General features: G+C 67.5%; 2 protein-coding genes across 3 annotated transcripts; one reads left to right on the forward strand and one right to left on the reverse strand.

Moving 5' to 3' along the window:
• On the forward strand, positions 1–19,936 carry RARA (retinoic acid receptor alpha). Of its 2 annotated transcripts, XM_061362170.1 has the most exons (9): positions 1–76; positions 6,426–6,722; positions 16,188–16,336; positions 16,455–16,596; positions 17,289–17,449; positions 17,535–17,711; positions 17,791–17,995; positions 18,677–18,835; positions 19,648–19,935. In XM_061362170.1, the coding sequence occupies exons 2-9, from the start codon at positions 6,545–6,547 to the stop codon at positions 19,857–19,859; spliced, it is 1,383 nt and encodes a 460-aa protein (XP_061218154.1). In that variant the 5' UTR covers positions 1–76; positions 6,426–6,544; the 3' UTR covers positions 19,860–19,935. The 2 variants fall into 2 exon arrangements, with proteins under 2 accessions (XP_061218154.1, XP_061218155.1); XM_061362171.1 differs by lacking the exons at positions 1–76; positions 6,426–6,722 and adding an exon at positions 11,159–11,410 and having other exon boundaries at positions 19,648–19,936.
• Positions 19,937–21,101: 1,165 nt separating this feature from the next.
• GJD3 (gap junction protein delta 3) lies at positions 21,102–22,747 on the reverse strand. Its single transcript, XM_061362228.1, has 2 exons — positions 22,647–22,747; positions 21,102–21,837 (listed from the first exon to the last, which is right to left on the reverse strand). Exon 2 carries the CDS (start codon positions 21,828–21,830, stop codon positions 21,102–21,104), a length of 729 nt encoding a protein of 242 aa, XP_061218212.1. The 5' UTR covers positions 21,831–21,837; positions 22,647–22,747.
• Between the last annotated feature and the right edge of the window lie 296 nt (positions 22,748–23,043).

Here is a 23,043-nt window from a genome sequence, read left to right on the forward strand (position 1 = left end):
CCGCCGCCGCCGCCATGCAGCCGCCACCGGGAGCTTCCCGGTTCTGAGGATCTCGGTGGGAAGTCTCCGTGAGCAGGTAAAGGAGCGGGCCCCTGGGATCGCACCCGGCTGGGGAGGGAGGACCTTGCCGCGGATCCGGTACCGCCTCTGGGGATCCCCGTCCGCTTAACGGGGATCCCTCCCGGTGGGGGGGGGGGGGGTATCCCGGTGCGTCCCCCCCCTTCCCTCCGCCCCCACTTGGCCGAGGCTGCCGTGAGCCCCGGAGGCGCAGCGCTGCCCCCGCCGCGGTTCCGGATCGTGGCTTTGCCCCCGTTTTCCCCAGCCTTGGCGGTGCTGGGTCCTCTCCGGTTACCGGGGCTGGGGTCCCCCCTCCCAGGGCCGGTTCTCCCCCCGCCGCCCTTATGAGGGTTCGGGGTACCCCCCACCCCGGGGGGGGGTTCCGAGGTCCCTCCGTAGAGCGAGCGGCTGGGGGATGCCCCCGGAATCGCCGAGCCCCCCCCCCCGCCCCCGTTACCGGTGCTCGCAGACACGTTCCCCCCCCCCGCGGCGGGGAAAGCCGGGGCCGCTTCCCCTTTTCGGGGTGCCGGGGGGGGGAAGCCGGGGCGCAGACGGCGGGGCCGGGCGGGTGAGCGGGGCCGGGGGCGCGGGGGGCGCCGGGCGCTGGGGTCCGGGGGGGCGGGAGCGGCGTCTGCGCCGTTTCCTGGCCGGCGGGCGGAGGAAGCCATCGCTCTCCGCGGCTGACAGGGCGCTGGCGCGGCGGCGGGGCCGGGGGGGGGCCGGGCGGGGGGTGCCGGCTGCCGCCGCCGCAGATACCCGGGCTCTGTCCGGGGGTGGTGGAGCCCCGGCGGGGTCCTGATGGAGCGGTGGTGGCGGTAGTGGGGGGAGCTGGGGGCTGCCCCACCGCGTGTCCCCCACTCCGCGACCCCGAAGGTGGGGGCACCCTCGGGATGGGCAGCAGCGCCCCAAACCGGGGGAGGGGCGGTCGGTGCAGAGCCCCCTTGCCCGCTGGAGCTGGGGTGTTCCCCAAATCTGTGCCTCTGACCTTTGACCTCGTTGGGTGGCAGGGGCTGTCCCACAGCCCAGTGGGTGCCGGGGGGGGGGGGACGGACACGGGGGCATCCCCACACCGGTGCCTGTCGCCTGTCCCGCTCCAGGGTGCTGGGAGGCGCCGGGTGGCAGCTCTGGGTGCGGTGGCCTGACCGCAGCCTCCGTGCTGGGATTAGCGGGTGACGACTCGGTGGCTTAGCAGCCCCACAGCCACCGCTGCCGGGCCATATGTCACCCGTGGGCCCCGCGCCCTGCCCTTGAGGGTGACCTTGCTGTGGTGCGGGGACACGCGTGTCCCCCACGGGTGCTGGCACTGGGGATGCCGGTGGGTGCCTGGGGCCTTCATCCACCACTTGCAGACCCTTCCTGGTGACCCAGCTGCCACCAGCAGACACCGGGACAGTGGGGAGAGGGCAGTGCCCGGTGCCTCATCCTATGCCACCGTGTGCCTGCAGGGATGCCCGGTTGTCCTTGCACACCCGCGGTGCCCCTAGCCCCGGTGCTGTGAGCAGCGTTGCGGCCAGTGAGCGTGGGGAGGGCCCATGCCACCGCCTGCCCTGCGGCGCTGGGATTCACCAGCGCCAAGGCTCCAGCTCTATTTATAACCAGGAGGCTCTGGTGTGTCAACGTGCCACATTGGGCTGCACCGGCCGTGGGCAGAGCGTGCCCTGGGCCACCAGTGCTGCCACTGGGGGTGTTCCTTTGCCCTTGCTGGGGTGCTGCTGCAGCACTTTATGGGAACCCTCCGCTTGGGACTGCGGGGTCCATGCTGTGGGGTACCCCCATGCCGCAGGGCTCCCCATGGCAGTGCCAGCCCCAGGGCTCGGGGGGAAGGGCTGCGGTGCTGGGAGGGGGGGGGGTTCGATCATATCTGCGGTGACACATGTGCTGATTACAGAAAATGGGTTAATCTCCCTGCTGCTGGAGGCGGCTTAGCGGGGTGGAGGGGGGCTCATGGAAGGGCCCGCCGAGGGGCCGCATGTGTCCGTCCTAGCCCCGGTTACCGGGCGGTGCCAGAGGACACGGTGATGGCACACGGCTGCACGCCCTTGCGTAGCCAGCCTGGGTGCGACGCTCTGGCGGTTTGGCTCCCCCCAGGTATCCCAGCTCCCATCCTGGTCCTGGAGCCTGCCCGAGCCGGGGGCCCGGTGCCACCAGATCCCGGTGTCTGGGGGGTGTTGCGCTGCCGCCTGCCCGCTGCGCTGTCCCACGCCAGCCGCGGGTGCCGTGTCCCGAGCGGCCCCATGCCGCGGGCGCAGCCGGCTGCACTTGTCTGCCGGCTGTCGCCGAGCCAGAAAGGGCTGTCTGGGGCCGCGCTGTTCCCGGCACGCCGTTCCCAGGGCGCCGGCTGCGCGCCGCATCCAGGGCTAAAAACAACCGGGGGCTGCCTTGGTGCAATCCCGCTGCTTCCCAGGAGCCCGAGGGGACCGTGACTCCCCGTGAGCGGGACTTGGGGTTCCCTGCGCTCATCCGAAGGATCGGGGGTGGGCACGGGTGGGGATCCCCGCAGTGCGAGGGGCTGGGGGGTGGGGGGGCATGGCTGGTCCTTTGGTTCTGCTGCTCCCACGGTGCGGAGCTGGTGCCGGTGGCAACGTGGCACCGGTGGCGTGGCGGGGGCTGTGGCGGGGGCCGGGGCACCTGTTCCCGCAGAAGAATGGGGAGCGTGGTGGCGGGTGCGGGACGTGTAACCGGAGCATCGCGTTCCCGGAGTAACCGGAGCCGGCCTGGCCGCAACAGGTGGAATTTCAGTTTGTGGCTCCCAGGCGGCAGCGGGACGTGGGGGTGTCAGGGGCGAGGACCCACGGGGTGAAGGCTCACACCGTGGGGTGGTGGCAAGGACTCCGTCCCCACCGCGGTGTCGCGGTGTCCGGGTGTGGGTTGATGCTGGTCCATAGGATGCCGTGGCATCAGTGCTGCCCATGCAGTTCCTGGGCTCCACGCGAGCCCCAGATCCCCGTGAGCGCGGCTGTGGCAGCCCCAGCTCCGGCACACGCAGTCTGTGCCGAGCGTGTGCCGCTGGCTCCGGCCCTGCAGCCGGGCTGGGGCATGATTCACGCCTGCCCGGGGACGTGAGAAACGTGACGGTGACTCACGGCTGGGATGCTTCGGGGATGCAGGGTGGGGGTCTCGTTCGTGCGGGCCTGCCAGGGGACCGCGGTGCTGGAGCCGGGGGGCCGGGGGTGGTTGGGGGGCAGCCGGTCCTTGGCCTCGCGTGTGAGGCCGCCCCGGGCCAAGCGCTGACAGCAGCGAGGAAACCGCAGGCTTCGACCGCACAGCGGCTCCGCGGGCGCTTCCTGCCCTGCCCGGGAGGCTGCCGGAGCAGCGGGGCCACCGGGCTCCCCCCCCGGCTCCAGCAGCCTGGGCCCCGGAGCTCCCCTGGCCTGGCACCGTGATGTGTCTGTAACCCGTTGGGGTGAGGCTGGGGGATGTGGGCAGCAGCCCCGGGCTGGAAGGGGGCTGGGGTGGTGGCAGCGGAGGAGTGGCAGGGCACCAGCGTGGTACAGGAGCGAGGTGGAGGTGTCTGGGGTGGCACAGGAGCAGGGTGGCAGGGTCTGGGGTGGCACAGAAGAGTGATACAGGAGCAGGGTGGCAGAGTTTGGGGTGGCAGAGGAGCAGGGTGGTAGTGTCTTGGATGGCACAGGAGCAGGGTGGCAGGGTCTGGGGTGGCACAAGAGCTGGGTGGCAGTGTCTTGGATGGCACAGGAGCAGGGTGGCAGAGTTTGGGGTGGCACAGGAGCAGGGTGGCAGAGTTTGGGGTGGCACAGGAGCAGGGTGGTAGTGTCTGGGGTGGCACAGGAGCAGGGTGGCAGAGTTTGGGGTGGCACACGAGCAGGATGGTAGTGTCTGGGGTGGCAGGGTCTAGGGTGGCACAGGAGCAGGGTATCACAGGAGCAGGGTGTCAGAGTTTGGGGTGTCAGAGTTTGGGGTGTCAGAGTTTGGGGTGTCTGGCATCCGTGGCAGCCACCCTGGGGGTGAACTGAAACCTGGCTGCCCAGGAACCGATAGCGGCGAGGGGAAGCTGCGGCCGGGAGCACGGTGCCCGCAAGCATGACAGGAAGGGCTTGGCTGCTGCCCGCTGCCCTGCCAGGCACCCCCAGAGCAACCCCAGCCCTGCTTTATCCCCTCGGTGCTGGGGGGGGCCCAGGGCGGTGTCCCCGCTCCCCGGAGTGTCACATCCGGGTGCTGGCGCTGCCATCACCGTGTGCCCGGGCAGGAAGCGCGGCTGGGTTTGGTGGTGTGATGCAGGCACCGGGACTGGGGGTGCTGCTGCACTGGGGGGGGGTGAGTTCACGGATGGGAGGTGCTGCCAGGCCCCCTCAGCAGGCAGCGCTGGCAGTGGCTGCTGTGGTTGGGTACCGCAGTCCCGGTGTGATGCTGTGGTTAGCATTGGCCGTGCCAGGGGCTGCGCTTGGGGGTGCGCAGTGAATCCAACCCGGGGTCGCAGTGCTTTCAGAAGGGGTCTCCTGGGGGGTCTTGTGCCGGTGCTGCCGGCTCTATTGGGGTGTGCGGGGTGCGCTCCGTTGGGGTCCATGGGCTGAAAGCGGCGCTGGCAGCCGCGCTGCTCCCGGCCCTGCGAAGGCTCCGGTCCCTGTGTCCGTGCACCCTGGGCTCCCGGGGGCCACCCCCGGCCTGGGCGGGAGGTTCCTCGTGGCTGGGATTTGGCCCTGGAACGCGGCGCTGGATTCCAGGAAGCTCCGGGGCCCGTCCAGCTCCTGCCGGGGACTGGAGGAAAAGGCGCCGGGAAGGGCGAGCGTGGGCCCCTCTCGAGGGGCTGCGCGGCCCCCGGCCTCCTGCTGCTGGCCTGGGGCTCTCCAGGAGCGGGACCCCGATGGCCGTGTTCGGGATGCCCACGACAGCTGGGTTGGGAGCAGCCATGTGCCACGGTCTGTGCTGGCACGGGGGGGCCGTGGGGTCCAGACCCTCCTGCCGCTGTGGGGCATTGGGAAGCTGTGGGTCTGCAGCGGGTTTGGGGTGCCTGGTGCCGGCCTCCTTCAGTCCCAAGCTGGCGGCGTGCGGGGGGAGAGCATTGAGTAATTGGGCCCCGTTGTGGCTGGCGCGGTGCCGGGCGAGCACTTGGCACTGCCAGGCATAAACAGTGCTTCCTGCGCCTCCATCCCCTCTGCTCCCCCTTGCCAGGGCAGTGCAGGGACCACTATAGGCAGCCCCCCATTATAGGCAGCCCCCCATTATGTGTCCTTGCAACCCCATGTGGGGACCCCGTGCCAGGTCTGCCCCTCCCTGGTGCCAAGCCCTTGGTCCAAGCAGATGATGCTGACCCGGTGTCCCCCACTGCCCATGGGAATCCCGCAGCATCTCGTGCTTGGGGAGGATGTAACCCCCCCCCCCAGCCATTGCTGGGTGCCCTCCCTTATGTCTCCCATGGGTGCTCCAGCGGGTCTCAATGGATGGGAGGATGGGGGGGGGGGGGGTCCTGTCTCGGATGGGTGCTCCCAGTTGGGTGCTGGTGGGGCGGGCAGGGCCGTGCCCGTCCCAGCCCCTCCCCAGCGCCTCGCCGGGCGGCCCAGCCTTGTTCCTCTGGATCCTTTTCCGCCTCCGCCAGGCCGGGAGCCAACACTCGGCAAATAAACAGCCCCCGCCGGGCCCCGCGCCAGGGCTTAAATAAACAGCCAGCCCGGATTGTGAAAGCCCCGTGCCCCCCCTTACCCCCCCCCACCCCGGACCTCTCTTCCCACCGCCACCCCCTGGCCCAGCGCAGGGTCCCTGTCCCTGCCTTGGTGTGGGAGCTGTTGGCATCACATGATGCAGGCTGCACCTCGATGGGCACAACCCGGCCCCGTGGCAGAGGCTGAGCCCCCCCCAGGACCTCAAGGGGACCCCGCTTTTCCTGCCCTCAACCAAGGTTGAGGCCCCTTGCGCTCGGGGCATGTGTGGGAGCAGAGGTGGAGGGGCCGTGGCCGTGATAGCAGAGCCAGGGTGGAGCAGGGCCACTGTCCTCAGGGGACCCCGATGTGCTCGTCCATCCTGTATCTCCCCCCCCACCGCGGCTGCCTTGCAGCCCCCAGGCTGGGGCAAAGGGGGCTCCCCCGTGCGCCCCACTCCCAGGATAAGGCTGGGGAAGCAGGTCTGGGGCTGTTGCTTGGTCCCTGGCCTGAGGGGGTGCCCTATGGGGCCGCAGTGTCCCCACGCCATCCCCCCCATCGCCCGCTAAACCCGGATTAGCGCCCTGCGCCAGCCCGTCCCGGCGTCGTTAATCCGGGGGATTGTGGTTAATCCCATGGGGAGCGCTGGGCCCGGCCGCCTGCGCCCTCCTGGGGCCGGGAGGGGACGTGGCCCTTGGGAATAGGGGGGGGTATGGGGAAACTGAGGCACGGCTGCTGGGTGCTCCATCACTGACCCCCTCTCTGTTCCCCCCGCAGCACCGCAGGAGCCAGTGAGGACAGCGCCGGGCAGCGGGTCCCCGCGGGCCCCATGCTCTGCTCAGGCCCTGCACCCCGCACCTGAGAGCCCCCCACCCTGCGGAGACCCCCCCCTCGCCATGGCCAGCAACAGCAGCTCCTGCCCCACTCCTGGAGGGGGGCACCTCAATGGCTACCCCGTGCCCCCCTATGCCTTCTTCTTCCCCCACATGCTGGGGGGGCTCTCACCGCCCAGCACACTTGCTGGTATCCAGCACCAGCTGCCCGTCAGCGGATACAGCACCCCCTCGCCTGCCAGTGAGTACCACGGCTCTCATGGGGGGGGTGATGGGACCCCCGATGCTGGGGAATGGGGTGTGTGAGGACCGCTGGGTGCTGGGGTCTGTGCTCAGGTCGGGATGCGGGTGCTTGCCCCCGTGATGCTGCTCCAGCACCGGGTCCATAACCGGCTCTAGGGCAGTGGCACCGGTGATGGGGGGGTCTCCCTGCTCACAGCCACTAATGGGAAGCTTTGGGGGCACCAGCGCCTTCCAGGTTGGGGGGTGAGTGCTGGGTGAGTCCCCCGTTAGTGCTGCTGGGGAAGCTGAGGCAGGGCGGATGGGTGCGTGTGACTGACCCTTTGTTAATGGCAGTGCTTGTACCCCGGCTGCTGACGGCGCTGGGAAGGGGCCCTTGGCTGTCCCCAGCACCCACCGAGGCCGGGCTGGCCGGAGCGGGCTCGGGGATGCCCGGGGAGGCCGATGCCGTGTCCCCGCCGTGGCTCTTTGTTCGGCGGGGGCCGCGGTGGGGGAGGCGATGAAGGCAATCATCGCTCTGCTCCTGATTCAATTTCCCCCTGACAGGGTCGTCCATCACGGCCCCGGTAATCACCGCCCCGCCGCGCCGCACCGGCAGCCAGCAGCCACGGGGGGTGCTCCCGGCACCGCCACCCCGCAGCCTGCCTCAGTTTCCCTGCACCCCCCTATGGGTGCCATGGGGCAGCTGCGGGACCCCTGTGCATCGCTGCGGATGGGTGCCCTCGCCCGTTCCCGCGCCGGTGCCATGGGTGCCCCGCGGCACCCGCCGTCGGGGAGGCCGCCGTGGGTCGGGGTGTGGCGGGGCCCCCCCCCACCCCATCCCTGGCCGCGGGGGACGGTGCAGGCCCGGGCAGGGCCGGCCTGGGGTGCTGTCCCCGCCGGAGCCGCCCCGGCGGCGGTGGGACCCAGTGGGACCAGTTCAGCGACTGGGTGTCGGCGGGTGGGGCCCCTCCCCCGCGCTGGCTCTGGGGCCATTCCCGACGCCTGGCATTGTGGGAACGGGCAGCTCTTGTGTCCCCCCACATTGTTCTCCCCCTATGTCTGACAATGGGGTTGGTGGCCCCAGCGTGGGCTGTGCCTCAGTTTCCCCTTGCTGGGGAGCGCGTTCCAGGGGGTGGGGGCACTTTGTGTGCTCCCCCATAGCATCCGCACAGCCTAACGGGTGTCGTGTTTGTGTAGGTCCTGCAGTGTCTGGGGGGTGGGCAGGATGCCCCTGCTTCTGGCAATGGGGCCAGGAGGGAATTGCTGGGATCCATGTCCCATCTGGGGGGCTGGTGCAGCCCCCTCCCCGATGCGCCTCCATCCCCACCACCAGCCCACCCTCACCAGATGTGCTGCAGCTGCACAGCCCCTGGGCCGATCCTGGGGTGCAGATATCCCCCCCCCGGGGGTTTGGCTGGGAGCCGCATTGAGGCCGTGGGTGTCAGGATGGGGATCCGGTGGCACCGGGGCTGCTGGTGCCGGATCCGGCTCTTGGGATGCCAGGGAATGGGATTGGCTCTATCCTGTGCGTGGTGCTGGGGCTGCCCTGGGTGTGGATGCATGGGGGGGCTGGTGGCACCCTTCAGCCTGCAGTGGGTGTCCCTGGGTGCCCTGGGACCCATTGTCACGGTGAGGGCTCCAGGTGAAGAGCATGGGGCACCTGGGGTGGATGTGGGACCTCTCCCCACTCACTCTTGTGTGAGCACATGTGTGCACCCATGCACATCCGTGTGTGTCCGTGATGCTGTGCATGTGCTGCCAGCTGTGCCCACATGTGGCTGGGGTTATGTGTGTGGATGTGGGGTTCATACGTGTAACAAGCATGTGCTGAGTGACTGTGTGGATGGGGGTGTGTGCAGCCACATGTGCCATAGGGCTGCCTGTGTCCCTATGCACGCGTGGGGGGCTGTCCCCAGGGACTCCCTGATGGCTTTGGGTCTGGCTGTCCTTGGGGGGGGTCCCCTTCCCTTGCCCATGGGGGGCTATGAGGGGTTCCCTCCCGCTGCCCTGGTTCCCAGGCCTGATGGCTGGAAAGGGGCCCCCCCCGTGGCCCCCTCCCCGTGCTCTGGGCTGCCGGGCCGGGGGGCCCCGGCTGTCACCCTACCCCCTGGCTCCGGTTTCCCCCGCGCCGCAGCCGCTCTCCCGCAGCGGCCCCCTAATTAATTAATTTTTAAAAATTAATGAGCAAAACGTGCTCCCTGCAGCCGAGGGGGGGAGGGGGGGGTTGGGGGGCCCTGCTCGGGGCAGGGGAGCCCCGGGGCTGGGGACCCCTCGGCCGCCTCCCCATCTCCTCCGCCTGGGGAAGATTGATGAGGCCGCGCTGGGCGCAGGGCCCCCGCGCCTGGGAAAGCCCATTACAGCGGAGGTTTTCTATCACTGTCACGGGGGCCGGGGGGGAGCCGGGAATTCGCCGCGCTCAAAAGGCGCTGAAGGGGATAAATGGGGTCTTTTGAAGTGGGCGGGCGAGCGGGGGGCTGCGGGGCCCCGAGGTGCCAGCGTGGGGATGGGGGGAAGGGGTTGGGGCCCTGCACCCCGAACTGCGCTGGAGGGGGGGTCTGTGTTCATGTCCTGTTGTTGGGGCTGTGACTGTGTGCTCCTGAAGCTGCCCCTCATGGGCACTGTGGTGGGCTTTGTGGCCAAGGCTCCATCCCGCTCATGGGAGCATCCTGTGCTCCCCATAGCGTTGTCCCCCATGAGTGATGCTGGGGGGATGCTGCTAAGCAAGGAACCCCATTCTGACACCTCCAGACTGTTTGTGTGGCAGCGGTACACGGCGTTAGGGTGTCCCCATTGCCCTCGCGTGCGGGGTGCTCCCCTCGCCCAGTTCCTCTTGGCTTCTGCGTTACGGCTTTTGGGCTGGTTTCTTCTTTATTTAATCTCTGCTTCTTCCTGTTCCTCCGGCGTGGGACGGGAAGCGCTGCCCGGCGGGGCCTTGCGTGCACGGCACAACCGGCGGGGCTGCGCGGTGCCACCGGTCCCCTCCGCCGTCCCCTCCGTGGCAGCCGCATTCTTTCCAGCGCTGGTAAATGAGTCAAAGCAGACATTTGTCATGTTCGCTGCAGGAAGTTGGAGGAGCGCTGGGCTTTTGTTCAGAAACCTGCTGGCTAAGCAAAGCCTTTGACTTTCTATTATTATTTAAACAGGCGCCGCCGCTCTGCTTTGCACACATGCACACATGCACACACATCCATGCACACGCATGCACACACATGCACACACCTCCCGGCCCTTTTCTTACTCATTTCTGTGTTTTCCTCCCCTTTACCCTTCTCTTTGAGGGCCCCTCGCTGCTCGCTTTGGGGCCCGTGGATGTGCTGAGTGCGGCTGTGCCAATGGGAGGGTGTCCTCAGCATTGGGGGGTGTGCGTGCACCCTGCTCTGTGTGTGCATTCTGGTGTGGACATGTGTGCGTGCATACGGCCATGTGTGCACACACGTGTGTGCATGCACGCTATCTGCTTGCTGCATGTGCAAGGCTGCTGTGTGCAGGGGTGAGCTGATTGCCCATAGCAAGACCCGTGTTGGGGTTCACTGGGCTTTGCAGTGTCCTCAGCTCCCCCTTTAAGGGCACCCCTCTGGTGGGCAGCGTGGGGCAGAGGTGGACCCGCATCCCATGGCAAAGGCCACATGCACTGCAGCTGCGGTCCTTGGCATGGGGCTGGCCCTGTCTGGTGCAGAGAGTGGTGCTGAGCCCACCGTGATGCCGGTGTCACCGCTTTGGGGTGTCACCTCCAGTGGTGGCCTATATGCGCAGATGGGGAGGGATAACGTGTGGTGCTATGGGCCGCATGCAAACACACGTGTGCATGCATTCACACGCAGTGTGGACATACACAGACACATGTTCACATGCTCTGTGCTTGGTGGGGACATGGCATCACACACATGTATGTGTGTGTAGAAGGGATGCACGTGTGTGTGTGCACATGGGCTGCCCTATGTGCCCACACACAAACGCACCCCTCGGTGCCAGGGTGCAGGGGGATCACGCATGGGCCGCTCTGTGAACACATGTGAACACACGCATGTGCACACACACACACACACACACACGCGCGCTCCCGCGCCCCGGGGCCGTGGTACCCGCACCCCCGGGGGTCAGCCCGAGGTGAGCCCTTCCCGCCGGGTTCACCCGCAGTTCACCCGCATCCCATTAAGCAAATGAGCCGCGGCCGCCGGGCAGCCCCGGACCCCCCCCCCCGCTCCGTTCCCCCGTGCCCGGTGCCGCCCGCCCCGTCCGGTACCGGGGCTCCCGGGGCGGCCCCGCGGCGCGGAGCGGGTTAAGGCTGTGGGGAGGCGGCTGGTGCCGGGAGGGACCGGGGCTGCCGGAGCCGCAGAGCCGGCGGGGCTGCGCCTTCCTCCCCTCCCCCTCGGCCTCCTCCTCCTCCTCCTCCTCCTCCGCCGCCGCCTGCCCGGGCGCGGAGCGCAGCGGCGGGGCCGCGCTCCCCGGCTGAGCCCCGGCGGGGCCATGGCAGCGCGGCGCGGGGGACCCGGCTGCCGCGGGGGGGGGCATTGACCGCACCGGGGCCGCCCCCGCCGCCGGACCGGAGGGAACCGCGGCCCCGGGCCATGTACGAGGGCGCGGCGGTGGCGGGGCTGCCCCCCGGCCCCTTCCTCCGGATGGATTTCTACGGGCCGGGCCGGGGCTGTTTGCTACCGGAGCGCGGCCCCCCCCGCCGCCCCCCGCCCTGGAGCAGCTCCGGCCGCTGTAGGTACCTGCGCCCCCGGGGGGGCGGCCGGGCCCCTCACCGCTGCCTCGGGCCGGTGCTGGAGCCCGCCCGGGCGGGAGGAGCGGCCTCGGAACGCGGCTCTGATCCGGGGCTGGGGGGGGGGTGGGGGTGGGAATGCGGGGATGGGTGCGGGGATGGGTGCGGGGGGTGCTGGGGCTGAGCGGGGCGCTGGGGGCTGGACCCGGGGGTGCTGATCCCCAGCCCGAACCCCGCTTCCCCAGGCCCAGCTCCGGCACCGCTGCCGCCAGCTCGGCCATGAGCAACCCTTGGCCTATTTCGGTGAGCGTCGGGATGGGGCTGAGCCCAGCGCGGGGGGGGCTGGGGCCCTGTGGGTGCCCCTCGCACCCCTTTCCCATGAGCAGGGTCTGCAGCGGTGCCAGCGCCAGCTCCAATGGGAATTCCGCTCCCTCCTCATAGGGGCTCCAACAAAATCCACTTAAAATGGATGGAGGGGGGGCACCAGTGTGGGACCCCCACCATGGGGTTGGGGGGGGTCAGGGTGACCCCCAGGGTGCTGATGTGGGGTCCAGGCAGCCCCAGTGGTTCCTGGGGGGGGTCACCCCCGGGTGTCCCCTCTGTCCTCAGGATGTGTGGGTGCCTCTGCTGGGTGCATGCAATGCACCCTGAGCTGCCACCTTGTGGGGGGGCCTGGGGCCCTGCTCTGCTTTTGGGGGGGCCCATGGATCATCACAGCATGTGGCTGGCCTGGCCTGATGCCCATGGGCAGGAATAGCAGCCAGGAATGGCTCTTTCTGGCTCTGTGGGACAGGCGCTGTGATAACGGTGTGTGAGCCTTTAGTGGGGTGCACGGGGCCGGGGTGGGGGGGTCCGGTTCTCCCTGCTCTGGTGCTGGTGCTGGGGGTTGTGCGTGGCCGTGGGCCCTGGTCCTGCTCCCTCCATTGTCTCTGGTGCTTTCCGCTGGCACGGAGCGGCCGAGGGGCCTTTGTCTGCGGGGGCTGCGTGTGCCGGGCCCGGTGCGGTTGTGCCATCCCAAGCAGGGTATCAGGGGGCCACCGTGTCCCCATCCTGCAGGACAAGGGGGCGACCTGGCCACAGCCCCATCACCACGGGTCACCGGCTGCGATTGGAAGCGTGGCCCTGGTGCCATGGGGAGGGCCAGGGCACCTCCGGGCGCTGGTCACAGTGACCGCGACCCAATGGCAAGGCGCTGGCAGCTCTCCCTGGCGCTGTGCCCCGCTGCCTGCGTCACACCGCGGGGCCGTGTGTCCCCGGCCCGGGGCTGCCAGCTCGCGGTGAGGCTCAGGGTGACCGCACCGGGCCTCAGTTTCCCCATAGACAACAGTGGCTGGGCTGGCCCCGAGGTGATGCTGCTGGACCGGTGCTGTGCGGCCTCGCCGGCGCATCGGGAGGAGCCGCTCCGCAGGGAGCCTGTATTGGGGCCTGGGGATGCTGTGGTTGGGGAAACTGAGGCACGAGGGCGGTGGAGGAGCGCTCTGAGGTGATGGGCATCCTGTGCCAATGGGGGTCCGTGTGATGCAGGGGCTTTGTGGGGGTCTGGGGGGTCCGTGGTGTTCGGTTGTGTTGCGCAGAGTGGCTCCGCTATTACCCTGGGCTTGTTGTGGTATGAGTCAGGGTGATGGGGACCCTAAGCCCTGATGCTGGTGGGGGGCAGGATGTGCTGTAGGGACCAGATGGGGTGGCAGTGCCCAGTGGCACCCCATGGCTCCGGGCTCCCATGGCCCTCTTTCCACCCATCGCTCACTCCCACAGGCATTGGAACCCAGGGCATGTGGGATCCTCACCCATAGGGCAGCCCTGGGGGGCACCCCCCCTCTGTTGGGTGCAGTGGACCCCACTGCAGCCCCGGTGGGGCTTTGCCCCTCATCCCGCTGCTCTCGGAGCCTGGCTCCCATCCCTGCTCCCATCCCTGGCTCCCATCCCTGGCTCCCTTGGGCCCTGCTTGCTGGGAGCAGCCCTGACTCCTGGGTGTCCCCCCCGGGCCCTGGCGCACGGCGAGGCCCCGCGGGCGCTTTCCCACGCCAGGGCGGGGGTGCCGGTGCCGGGGTGCCCCGGGGTCCCCTCGGTGTGGGCAGGAAGCAGCCGGCGGGGCCGCGGGCAGGGGGGATGCAGCCGGAGCTGCAGCATCTGGTCTGCAGCTGGGCTCCGCTTCCTCCTATGGGGGGGGGCTGGAGCCTGGGCCCCTCCTGATCCACAGGAGATGGGGCTGGGGGAAGGGATGTGGGGTTCCCCGTGTCCCCAACCAGCCCCGTGGGAACAGACGCCGCTTGCACCCATCCTGGTGGCTCAGCGCCATTGGGTGCTGCTGAGGGGCACCCAGGCCTGATGCCACCACGAGGGGCTCCCGCTGTGCCCGCAGCCGCGTCTCCTCGCTGGTGGCACCCTTGGCCGGTGGCTGCGGTGGCAGGGGATTCCCATGGTGCTCATTGCGGGGGGGGGACCGGGTCCCTTCGGCCCCCCGCGCATCGGGATCCCCTCAGATGTGCCTGGTGCGGGTGCCGCTCTCCTCCAGGAAGTGCTTCAATTACATACAAGAGGCGATCAATTACAGACGACGTTGGCTCCGTCGCTTTAACGGCCCCGCTCCCTCCAGCGGCAGCCGTGATTTATTCACTGACGCCGGGGAAGCTCTGCCCAGCTCGCTCCGATCCCACCCCACGTACTCCTAAACCACCCCGCACGCTCCCATTCCGCCCCGCACGCTCCCATTCCACCCCGCACATTCATCCCACCCTGCACATTCATCCCACCCCGCACGCTCCCATTCCACCCCACACGTTCATCTCCACCCCGCACATTCATCTCCATCCTGCACGTTCATCCCACCCAACACGCTCCCATCCCACCCCAAACGCTCCCATCCTACCCCGCATGCTTCCATCCCACCCCCATGCTCCCATCCTACCCCGCACGCTCTTATCCCACCCCATGTACTCCCATCCTACACCGCACATTCCCATCCTACCCCGCATGTTCATCCCACCCCACACGCTCCCATCCTACCCTGCACGTTCATCCCACCCCGCACATTCATCTCCATCCTGCACGTTCATCCCACCCCTCATGCTCCCATCCCACCCCACACACTCCCATCCCACGACACACACTCGGTCCCTACCCTGCTCACTCCCCTCCATGCTGCACACTCCCCATCCCTGTTGCGACAAATCCTCATGGGTGGCTTTGTCCCCCATAGCTCCCCTATGAGCCCCTTCTGCACCCATGGCAGTGGCGCAGCCAGGCTGGGGGTACCCCCCAACCCTCATCCATCACCCCTGAAACCCTCACCCCTGCATAGGACCCCTCCTGGACTCAGCGCCGGGATGGGTGCCCCTGACCAGGGCCTCTCCTTGGTGTGGCTCCTTTTGGGGGCCCATTTTGGGGCCTTTTTTGGGGCACAGAGGGGATGTGGGGGGGGTGGAGGGGGGGAACGGGACCTGGGCTCCCCCGTAGGGCCCGGCCTTTAATATCCTGTTTGACTGGTTCCTTGGCTCCACTGCAGAGGAACATGAGCAAACATCCCGGAGCAGCCGGGGAGCGCTTAACCCCTGCCTGCCTGCACCCCATCCCCTGCCTGCCTGCACCCCATCCCCTGCCTGCCTGCACCCCATCCCTGCCTGCACCCCATCCCCTGCCTGCCTGCACCCCATCCCCTGCCTGCACCCCATCCCCTGCACCCCATCCCTGCCTGCCTGCACCCCATCCCCTGCCTGCACCCCATCCCCTGCCTGCATCCCATCCCCTGCCTGCCTGCACCCCATCCCTGCCTGCCTGTACCCCATCCCCTGCCTGCCTGCACCCCATCCCCTGCACCCCATCTCCTGCCTGCCTGCACCCCATCCCCTGCCTGCCTGCACCCCATCTCCTGCCTGCCTGCACCCCATCCCCTGCACCCCATCCCCTGCCTGCCTGCACCCCATCCCCTGCCTGCACCCCATCCCCTGCCTGCCCACCCATTCCCTGCACCCCATCCCGCCTGCCTGCACCCCATCCCTGCCTGCCTGCACCCCATCCCTGCCTGCCTGCACCCCATCCCCTGCCTGCCTGCACCCCATCCCTGCCTGCCTGCACCCCATCCCCTGCCTGCCTGCACCCCATCCCTGCCTGCCTGCACCCCATCCCCTGCCTGCCTGCACCCCATCCCCTGCCTGCCTGCACCCCATCCCCTGCCTGCACCCCATCCCCTGCTTGCCTGCACCCTGCACTGGGACCTGGCACCCCACAATGGTTTGGGCTTGCCCTGGGGGGGGGGCTCGGGTACCTCCAGGCAGTGCTGGGGCACAGGGACGGCCTGGGAGGGGTGCATCCCATGGGATTTTGGTGTGCTGGGGATGCAGGGGAGGCAGGCACATCCCACATGGTTCTGGGACACGGGGATGCCCCTAACTATGGTGCACTGGGGGCTGTGCACACGGTGCGGGCACGTGAGAGCGCAGCAGCAGCATCCCCCCCCCACTGCGGGGCTGCACGGGGGCTCCTGGGATCCCGCATCCCGGCTTTTTTTTTTCCCTTTTTTTCTATTTTTCCCCCTTTTTTATTATTTTTTATCTGCCTCAAGCCCACGTCATCCCCGTGGCCTGGAAATGTCAAATTGCATCTTCCCACCTCGTGTCCTCTCCCCGCTGGCCCCGTGCGACCTCGGCCCCATGGCCGGGTGGGCAGCACAGGTCACCAGCCCTGGTGCTACTGGGGGGGTGTGGGATGAAGAGGGGGGGTCCCCATAGGGGTCTATGGGGGGGGGTCTCCGTACCCTGAATGCTGTCACCTTCCCTGCAGCCGTGGAGACGCAGAGCACCAGCTCGGAGGAGATCGTGCCCAGCCCGCCCTCGCCCCCTCCCCTGCCCCGCATCTACAAGCCCTGCTTCGTCTGCCAGGACAAGTCCTCTGGGTACCACTATGGGGTGAGCGCCTGCGAGGGCTGCAAGGTGAGAGCCGCCACCGTCCCTATGGGTCGTGAGAGTCCCCAAGCCGGGGCCATCACCCCCATGGGTCCGTGGGGTGGGTGCTGATTGGGGTGTTTGGGGTCGTGTCCCCCCCCCGTAGGGCTTCTTCCGCCGCAGCATCCAGAAGAACATGGTGTACACGTGCCACCGGGACAAGAACTGCATCATCAACAAGGTGACGCGCAACCGGTGCCAGTACTGCCGCCTCCAGAAGTGCTTCGAAGTGGGCATGTCCAAGGAGTGTGAGTGAGGATGGGGATGGCATGGGGACATCCAGCCTGGGTCCAGCAGCTCCCACCATGTGCCCAGGGAGGCCCTGGCCAGGGGAAGATGGGGGGACCCCTGGGTTGGTGTCACATCCCCACCGTTGCCCGGGCAACGGGTGATTGATAATGTCAGAGATAAATGATGCCGATGGGGCCTCCTGGTGTCTCGGTGCCAGTTGTCATGGTGCCCGGCTGTACCCCGCAGGGCCGCACCACCGGGGTGGGTGATGGGGGGCGATGGATGCTATGGGGGGGGGCTCAGCATCCCAGACCCTCAGGGAGGGGGTCCAGGCCCACAGAGATTGATCCCTATGGGATGTGGGGCTGCTCCCACTGCTTCCTCCACACTCCCCCACAGTGAATGCGGTGCCTCAGCTGCCGTTTTCAATCTCTGATGCTTCCCTCCTCTGTATCAGCTTTGTAGAGCAGAGCTGAGCACTGTCCCCATGGCAAGGGATGGGGTGTCCCCCCCCCAGGGCACAGTCACCCCTCATTGCCTCCTAATGCCTTTGGGGGGGCGTATTTAAAGCAATGCTATGCAGGGCTGGATGTTTGTCACTGCAGCACTGGCGGTGGTGGTGGGGGGCTCATCCAGAGCGCGTTGGGGTTGAGCCCCCCACGTCGGGGTGGCCATGGGGCTGGTGGCACTGACCCCACTGCGCCTGCAGCCGTCCGCAATGACCGGAACAAGAAGAAGAAGGACGTGCCCAAGGCGGAGTGCTCGGAGAGCTACACCATCACCCCCGAGGTGGAGGAGCTCGTGGAGAAGGTGCGCAAAGCCCACCAGGACACGTTCCCCGCGCTCTGCCAGCTCGGCAAATACACTACGGTGAGTTGGGGGGGGTCTTTTTGGGGGGGTCTTTTGGGGGGGTGGATGGTGCAGCAGTGCCCTCATCCCCTGCCTTGCGCCGCAGAACAACAGCTCGGAGCAGCGGGTGTCCCTGGACATCGACCTGTGGGACAAGTTCAGTGAGCTGTCCACCAAGTGCATCATCAAGACGGTGGAGTTTGCCAAGCAGCTCCCCGGCTTCACCACGCTCACCATCGCCGACCAGATCACCCTCCTCAAAGCCGCCTGCCTCGATATCCTGGTGAGAGGCGGGACCGGGATGGGGATGGGGATGGGGATGGGGACACCGGGCTGAGCCCCCAGGCCTCGCTCACCCCCAGATCCTGCGGATCTGCACGCGCTACACGCCGGAGCAGGACACCATGACCTTCTCGGACGGGCTGACGCTGAACCGTACCCAGATGCACAACGCCGGGTTCGGGCCCCTCACGGACCTGGTGTTCGCCTTCGCCAACCAGCTGCTGCCACTGGAGATGGACGATGCCGAGACGGGGCTGCTCAGCGCCATCTGCCTCATCTGCGGAGGTGAGTGCCAGGACATGGGATGCAGGGATGAGGGATGCAGGGATAGGGGATGAAGGGATGGGGTAATGAAGCAATGGGGATGCAGGGATGGGGATGCAGGGATGAGGGATGCTGGGATGGGGATGCAGGGATAGGGGATGTAGGGATGGGGATGCAGGGATGAGGATGCAGGGATGAGGGATGCAGGGATAGGGGATGAAGCGATGGGGATGCAGGGATGGGGATGCAGGGATGAGGGATGCAGGGATAGGGGATGAAGGGATGGGGATGTGGGGATAGGGAATGAAGCGATGGGGATGCAGGGATGAGGGATGCAGGGATAGGGGATGAAGCGATGGGGATGCAGGGATGGGGATGAAGGGATAGGGATGAGGATGGGGATGCAGCGATGAGGGATGCAGGGATAGGGGATGAAGGGATGGGGATGCAGGGATGGGGATGAAGGGATAGGGAATGAAGTGATGGGGATGCAGGGATGGGGATGCAGGGATGGGCACCCTGCCCATCGTCCTGGCTGCACTCCCCAAATGGCTCATTAAGAAGATGTCAAATGTTGGCCCTCACCATGGCACAGCCATTGCAGTGACTCCCCCTGGAGCTAGGCAATATCCCCACCATGGGAATGGGATGAGTGCTTCCCCATCGCCCCATAATAAACTGCATCCCCCCCCTATTCCTCAGACCGCCAGGACCTGGAGCAGCCCGAGAGGGTGGACAAGCTGCAGGAGCCGCTGCTGGAGGCGCTGAAGGTGTACGTGAGGAAGAGGAGGCCCAACAGGCCCCACATGTTCCCCAAGATGCTCATGAAGATCACGGATCTCCGCAGCATCAGCGCCAAGGGTGAGGGCCGGAGAAAGGGGCCGCAGCTCCGGGTCCTAGGGAAGCATCTCCTGGGCTTGGGATCACTGGGGGGGGGCGGTTTGATGGTGCCAGTTTGGAGGTACCAATTTGGGGGTGCAGTTTGGGAGTGCCAGTTTTGGAGGTGCCGGTTTGAGGGTGCCGGTTTGGGGGTGCAGTTTGGGGTGCTAGTTTGTGGGTACCAGTTTGGGGGTGCCAGTTTGGGGGTACCAGTTTTGGAGGTGCCAGTTTGAGGGTGCCAGTTTGGAGGTGATGGTTTGGGGGTGCCAGTTTGGAGGTACCAGTTCTGGAGGTGCTGGTTTGGGGATGCCAGTTTGGAGGTACCAGTCTGTGGGTGCCAGTTTGGAGGTACCAGTTTGGGGGTACCGATTTGGGAGTGCTGGTTTGGAGGTACCTGTTTGGGGATGCCAGTTTGGAGGTACCGGTTTGGGGATGCCAGTTTGCGGGTGCCAGTTTTGAAGGTGCCGGTTTGGGGGTGCCAGTTTGGAGGTACCAGTTTGGGGGTGTCGGTTTGGAGGTGCTGGTTTGGGGATGCCAGTTTGGAGGTGCCAGTTTGGCGGTGTTGGTTTGGAGGTGCCAGTTTGGGGGTGTCAGTTTGGAGGTGCCAGTTTGGGGGTGTCGGTTTGGAGGTGCCAGTTTGGGGGTGCCAGTTTGGAGGTACCAGTTTGGGGGTGCTGGTTTGGAGGGACCGGTTTGGAGGTGCCGGTTTGGGGGTGCCAGTTTGGGGGTGCTGGTTCGAAGGTACCATTTTGGGGGTGCCATCACCCCCCCGCTGACCCCAACCCCTCCCGCAGGCGCCGAGCGGGTGATCACGCTGAAGATGGAGATCCCGGGCTCGATGCCGCCGCTCATCCAGGAGATGCTGGAGAACTCGGAGGGCATGGACACACTGGGGGGGCAGCCGGGCGGCCCCCGCACAGGCACCCTGGGCCCCCCCCCGGGCAGCTGCAGCCCCAGCCTCTCGCCCAGCTCCAACCGCAGCAGCCCGGCCACGCAGTCACCGTGACCCGCGCCCGGCGCGCACCAGGACAGAGCCCGGCACCGCCGGTGCACGGCAACGGAGGGGGGGGACACCCGGCACTGCAGCCACAGCCCCCCCCCCCTCCTCCGGACCTCCCCATTGCCAGGGGTGGACTCCTTGGGGAGCCCCCGTTCCCCCCCCCCCACGGCCCCGGGCACAGCGCGTTGGTTGAGTCACATTTCAGGGGCAAGGGGACCTATGGGGACCTATGGGGACCCCCCCCCGGCCCCACCAGCACCAGCACCCATGGGATCGCGACCACCGAGCCCCCCCCCAGCCCTCCCACCCCAATCCAAGTGGAGGGGGGGGGGGGCAGGACCCGGCCAGACCCCGCCCGCTGAGGAAGCAGAATCCTTTAAAAGAGAAGAGAAAGCAAAGTATATATATATAAATATCTATAAATATCTATAAATACGTTTTAAAACCTTTGTAAAAGTTTGGAGGGGTTTTTAGGCCTGTGCAGGTGGAGGGGGCCCGGTGGGTGCTGCCCGGGGGGGGGGGGGATGGGCTGGGATGGGATGGGGGGAGGGGAGGTGGGGGAGGGGGCGCACAATTTATTATTATTATTAAATCTCTCCTTTTTTTTTCGGTTGTTGTTGAGGTTTTAGTGGGTTTAGAGCCGGGGGGGGGGGGGCACCAGGCAGGCCCTGCCCCGGCCCCCCCCCTCCCCCCCTTTCCCAGGGAGGGTGGGGGCTGCGGTGCCACCCCGGCCTCATGGGCACAGGGAGGATGGGGGGGGGGGGGTGGGGAGGGGGAGGCTGGCTCCAGAATAAAGTTTATTTATTCTAGTGCCTGGCTCGTTCTTGATGTGGGGGTTCGGGGGGGGGGTAAAGGCTGCAGCACCCCAAATCCTGCCGTTCTTTGGTGCTCGGGGGCATCCCAGGATCCCCCCTTGCTGTTGTAGAACCCTTTAGGGTCCCCCCAGCCTTTCCCATTGCTGATGCTGTGCTCCCGTCCCCATGTGCCAGGACCCAGCCCTGTCCTGCAGAGCCCCGATGCGTTGGTGCTGTCCCCATCCCAGGCAGGGGGGCAGCGCTGGAGCGGGGGGGGGTCAGCAGGGATGGGACCTGTTTGCTTTCCCTTTGTCCCTGTTTTTTGTTCCAGCAGCCGCGGGGCGCGGCCCATCCGCTGCCCACAACAGGAACCGGGGGCACGGCCCCGCATGCGGCGAGCACCGCGCTGAGAACGGGCACAACTCGCGGCAGCGATGGCAGCGCCGAAGCCCCCTCACACAGTGAGGTCCCCGCGGGGCAGGGGAACGGGGCCGCAGCGCGGCTCCTCCGTAGCCCCCGCCGGTTGCCCCGGGGCCGGTCCCCGCTCCTGTGGCCGGGGGCAGCAGGCGGCGCGGGGCGGGTTGCCCTTGCGCAGGAGGTGGCCGAGCTCGGCCATGCTGAGCAGCGCCGACACCAGCCCCACCACGAAGTAGAAGTGGATGAAGACGGTTTTCTCCGTGGGCCGCGACACGAAGCAGTCGACGCGGTGCGGGCAGGGCCGGCGGCGGCACACGAAGAGCGGCTGCACCCTGAAGCCATAGAGCAGCGCTTGCCCCAGCAGGAAGCCCAGCTCGGCCGCGATGCGGGCCACCACGCTGCCCACGTAGAAGGGCTGGAGGCTGCGGGTGCGTTGGCCCGGGGTCCCCCCGTGCCCCGGTTTGGCCGCTTGGTGCACGGCGAAGATGACGAAGAGGGCGGCGGGCGCTGAGAGCACCACGACGTGGAAGACGAGGAAGCGGTAGTGGGAGATGGGGAAGGCGGCGTCGTAGCACACGGGCTTGCAGCCCGGCTGCTGCGTGTTGCACACGAACTCCTCCTGCTCGTCCTCGAAGACGTCGCTGCCCACCGTGGCCAGGACCAGGATGCGGAAGAGGAGCATCACCACCAGCCAGAACCGCCCCACCATGGGCGAGTGCTCCTGCACCGCGTCCAGCAGCGAGCTCAGGAAGCCCCATTCGCCCATGGCCGCCCTGCGGGAGCGGGGTCAGCTCCAGGGGGATGCTGTGCCCAGGAGGATGGACCCCAGCGGCAGCACGGCCCCTCCAGCTCACCCCCATGCCAACCCCAAATACACAGAACCGTGGAATCAACCAGGTGGGAAAAGCCCTTTAAGCTCATCCAGTCCAATCATTCCCAGCACTGCCAAGGCCATCACTAACCCATGGCACTGAGGACCTCATCTCCACGCTGTGTGAGCACTTGCAGGGCCGGTGCCTGCAGCCCTGCCCTGGGCAGCCTGTTCCAATGCCTGAGCACCCTCTGGGGCAGGAATTGGTCCTCAGCTCCATCTAAACCTGCCCTGGTGCAGCTTGAGGCCGGTTCCTCTTGTCCCATCCCTTGTTCCTTGGGAGCAGAGCCCAGCCCCTCCTGGCTCCATCCTCCTGTCAGGCTCTTGTAGGCAGCCATCAGGTCCTCCCTGAGCCTTCCCTCCTCCAGACTGAACCCCCCAGGTCCCTCAGCCCTTCCCCATCACCCCTGTGCTCCAGGCCCTGCACCAGCTCCATTGCCCTTCTCTGGCCCCGCTCCAGCCCCTCAATGTCTCCCTTGTAGTGAGGGGCCCAGAGCTGAACGTGGGATGCGAGGCATCGCTCTGTCCTGCTCATAGGGGGGTACCCGGCAGCACCAGCGCTGCTCACCCCATCACAAGCATCCCCTGTGCTCAAGGCTCACCAGAGCTGGGTCCAAGGCCAGCAGCCGGGACAGGACCACGTTCCCCATCCCTTGGACCCCCCCCCAGGCTCCCTGCGCAGCCCCGTCCCACTGGGGTGAGCCCCGGTACCTGCGGATGCTGCGGTCCACGGTGTGCCAGTGCGGCTGGCGGCGGCTGTCCAGGGCTGACCGGGACTGTCCGGTCCCGTGTCCGGCCGGGATGGGATAACGGCCCCGCAGCCACGCCTGGACTCCTTTTAAAGAGACAGAGCAGCCCAGGGGCCCGGAGGGGAGGAAAGGGCTCGGCTCTGGCTCTGGCTGTGGCCTTGCCTGTGGCCAGGCTCTCTCCTATGGGGCTGGGGCGCTGTGCCCAGGGGATGCTCAGGCCCGGTCATCCCTGGTCTGAGGTGCTGTGTCCAGGCTGTCAGGGCCATGGTGCTTCACAGAATCAGAATGGCTTGGTTGGAAAAGACCCAACGCTCACCCAGTTCCAGCCCCCTGCCACAGCCAGGGATGCCTCACACTTG

Source organism: Neopsephotus bourkii, unplaced genomic scaffold (assembly GCF_033783945.1).
Source record: "Neopsephotus bourkii isolate Nb327-2 ecotype Australia unplaced genomic scaffold, CSIRO-AGI_Nbou_v1 NB_1090, whole genome shotgun sequence".
Taxonomy (NCBI): Eukaryota; Metazoa; Chordata; class Aves; order Psittaciformes; family Psittacidae; genus Neopsephotus; species Neopsephotus bourkii.

What these genes read in the sequence shown, in the direction of transcription:
- RARA (XM_061362170.1), top strand. Translation starts at nt 6,545, where the DNA reads ATGGCCAGCAACAGCAGCTCCTGCCCCACTCCTGGAGGGGGGCACCTC. An exon ending in CAGCACCCCCTCGCCTGCCA is followed by an intron (nt 6,723 to 16,187) that starts GTGAGTACCACG and finishes CCTTCCCTGCAG; the next exon opens with CCGTGGAGACGCAGAGCACC. An exon ending in CCGCCTGCCTCGATATCCTG is followed by an intron (nt 17,712 to 17,790) that starts GTGAGAGGCGGG and finishes GCTCACCCCCAG; the next exon opens with ATCCTGCGGATCTGCACGCG.
- GJD3 (XM_061362228.1), bottom strand. Translation starts at nt 21,830, where the DNA reads ATGGGCGAATGGGGCTTCCTGAGCTCGCTGCTGGACGCGGTGCAGGAG.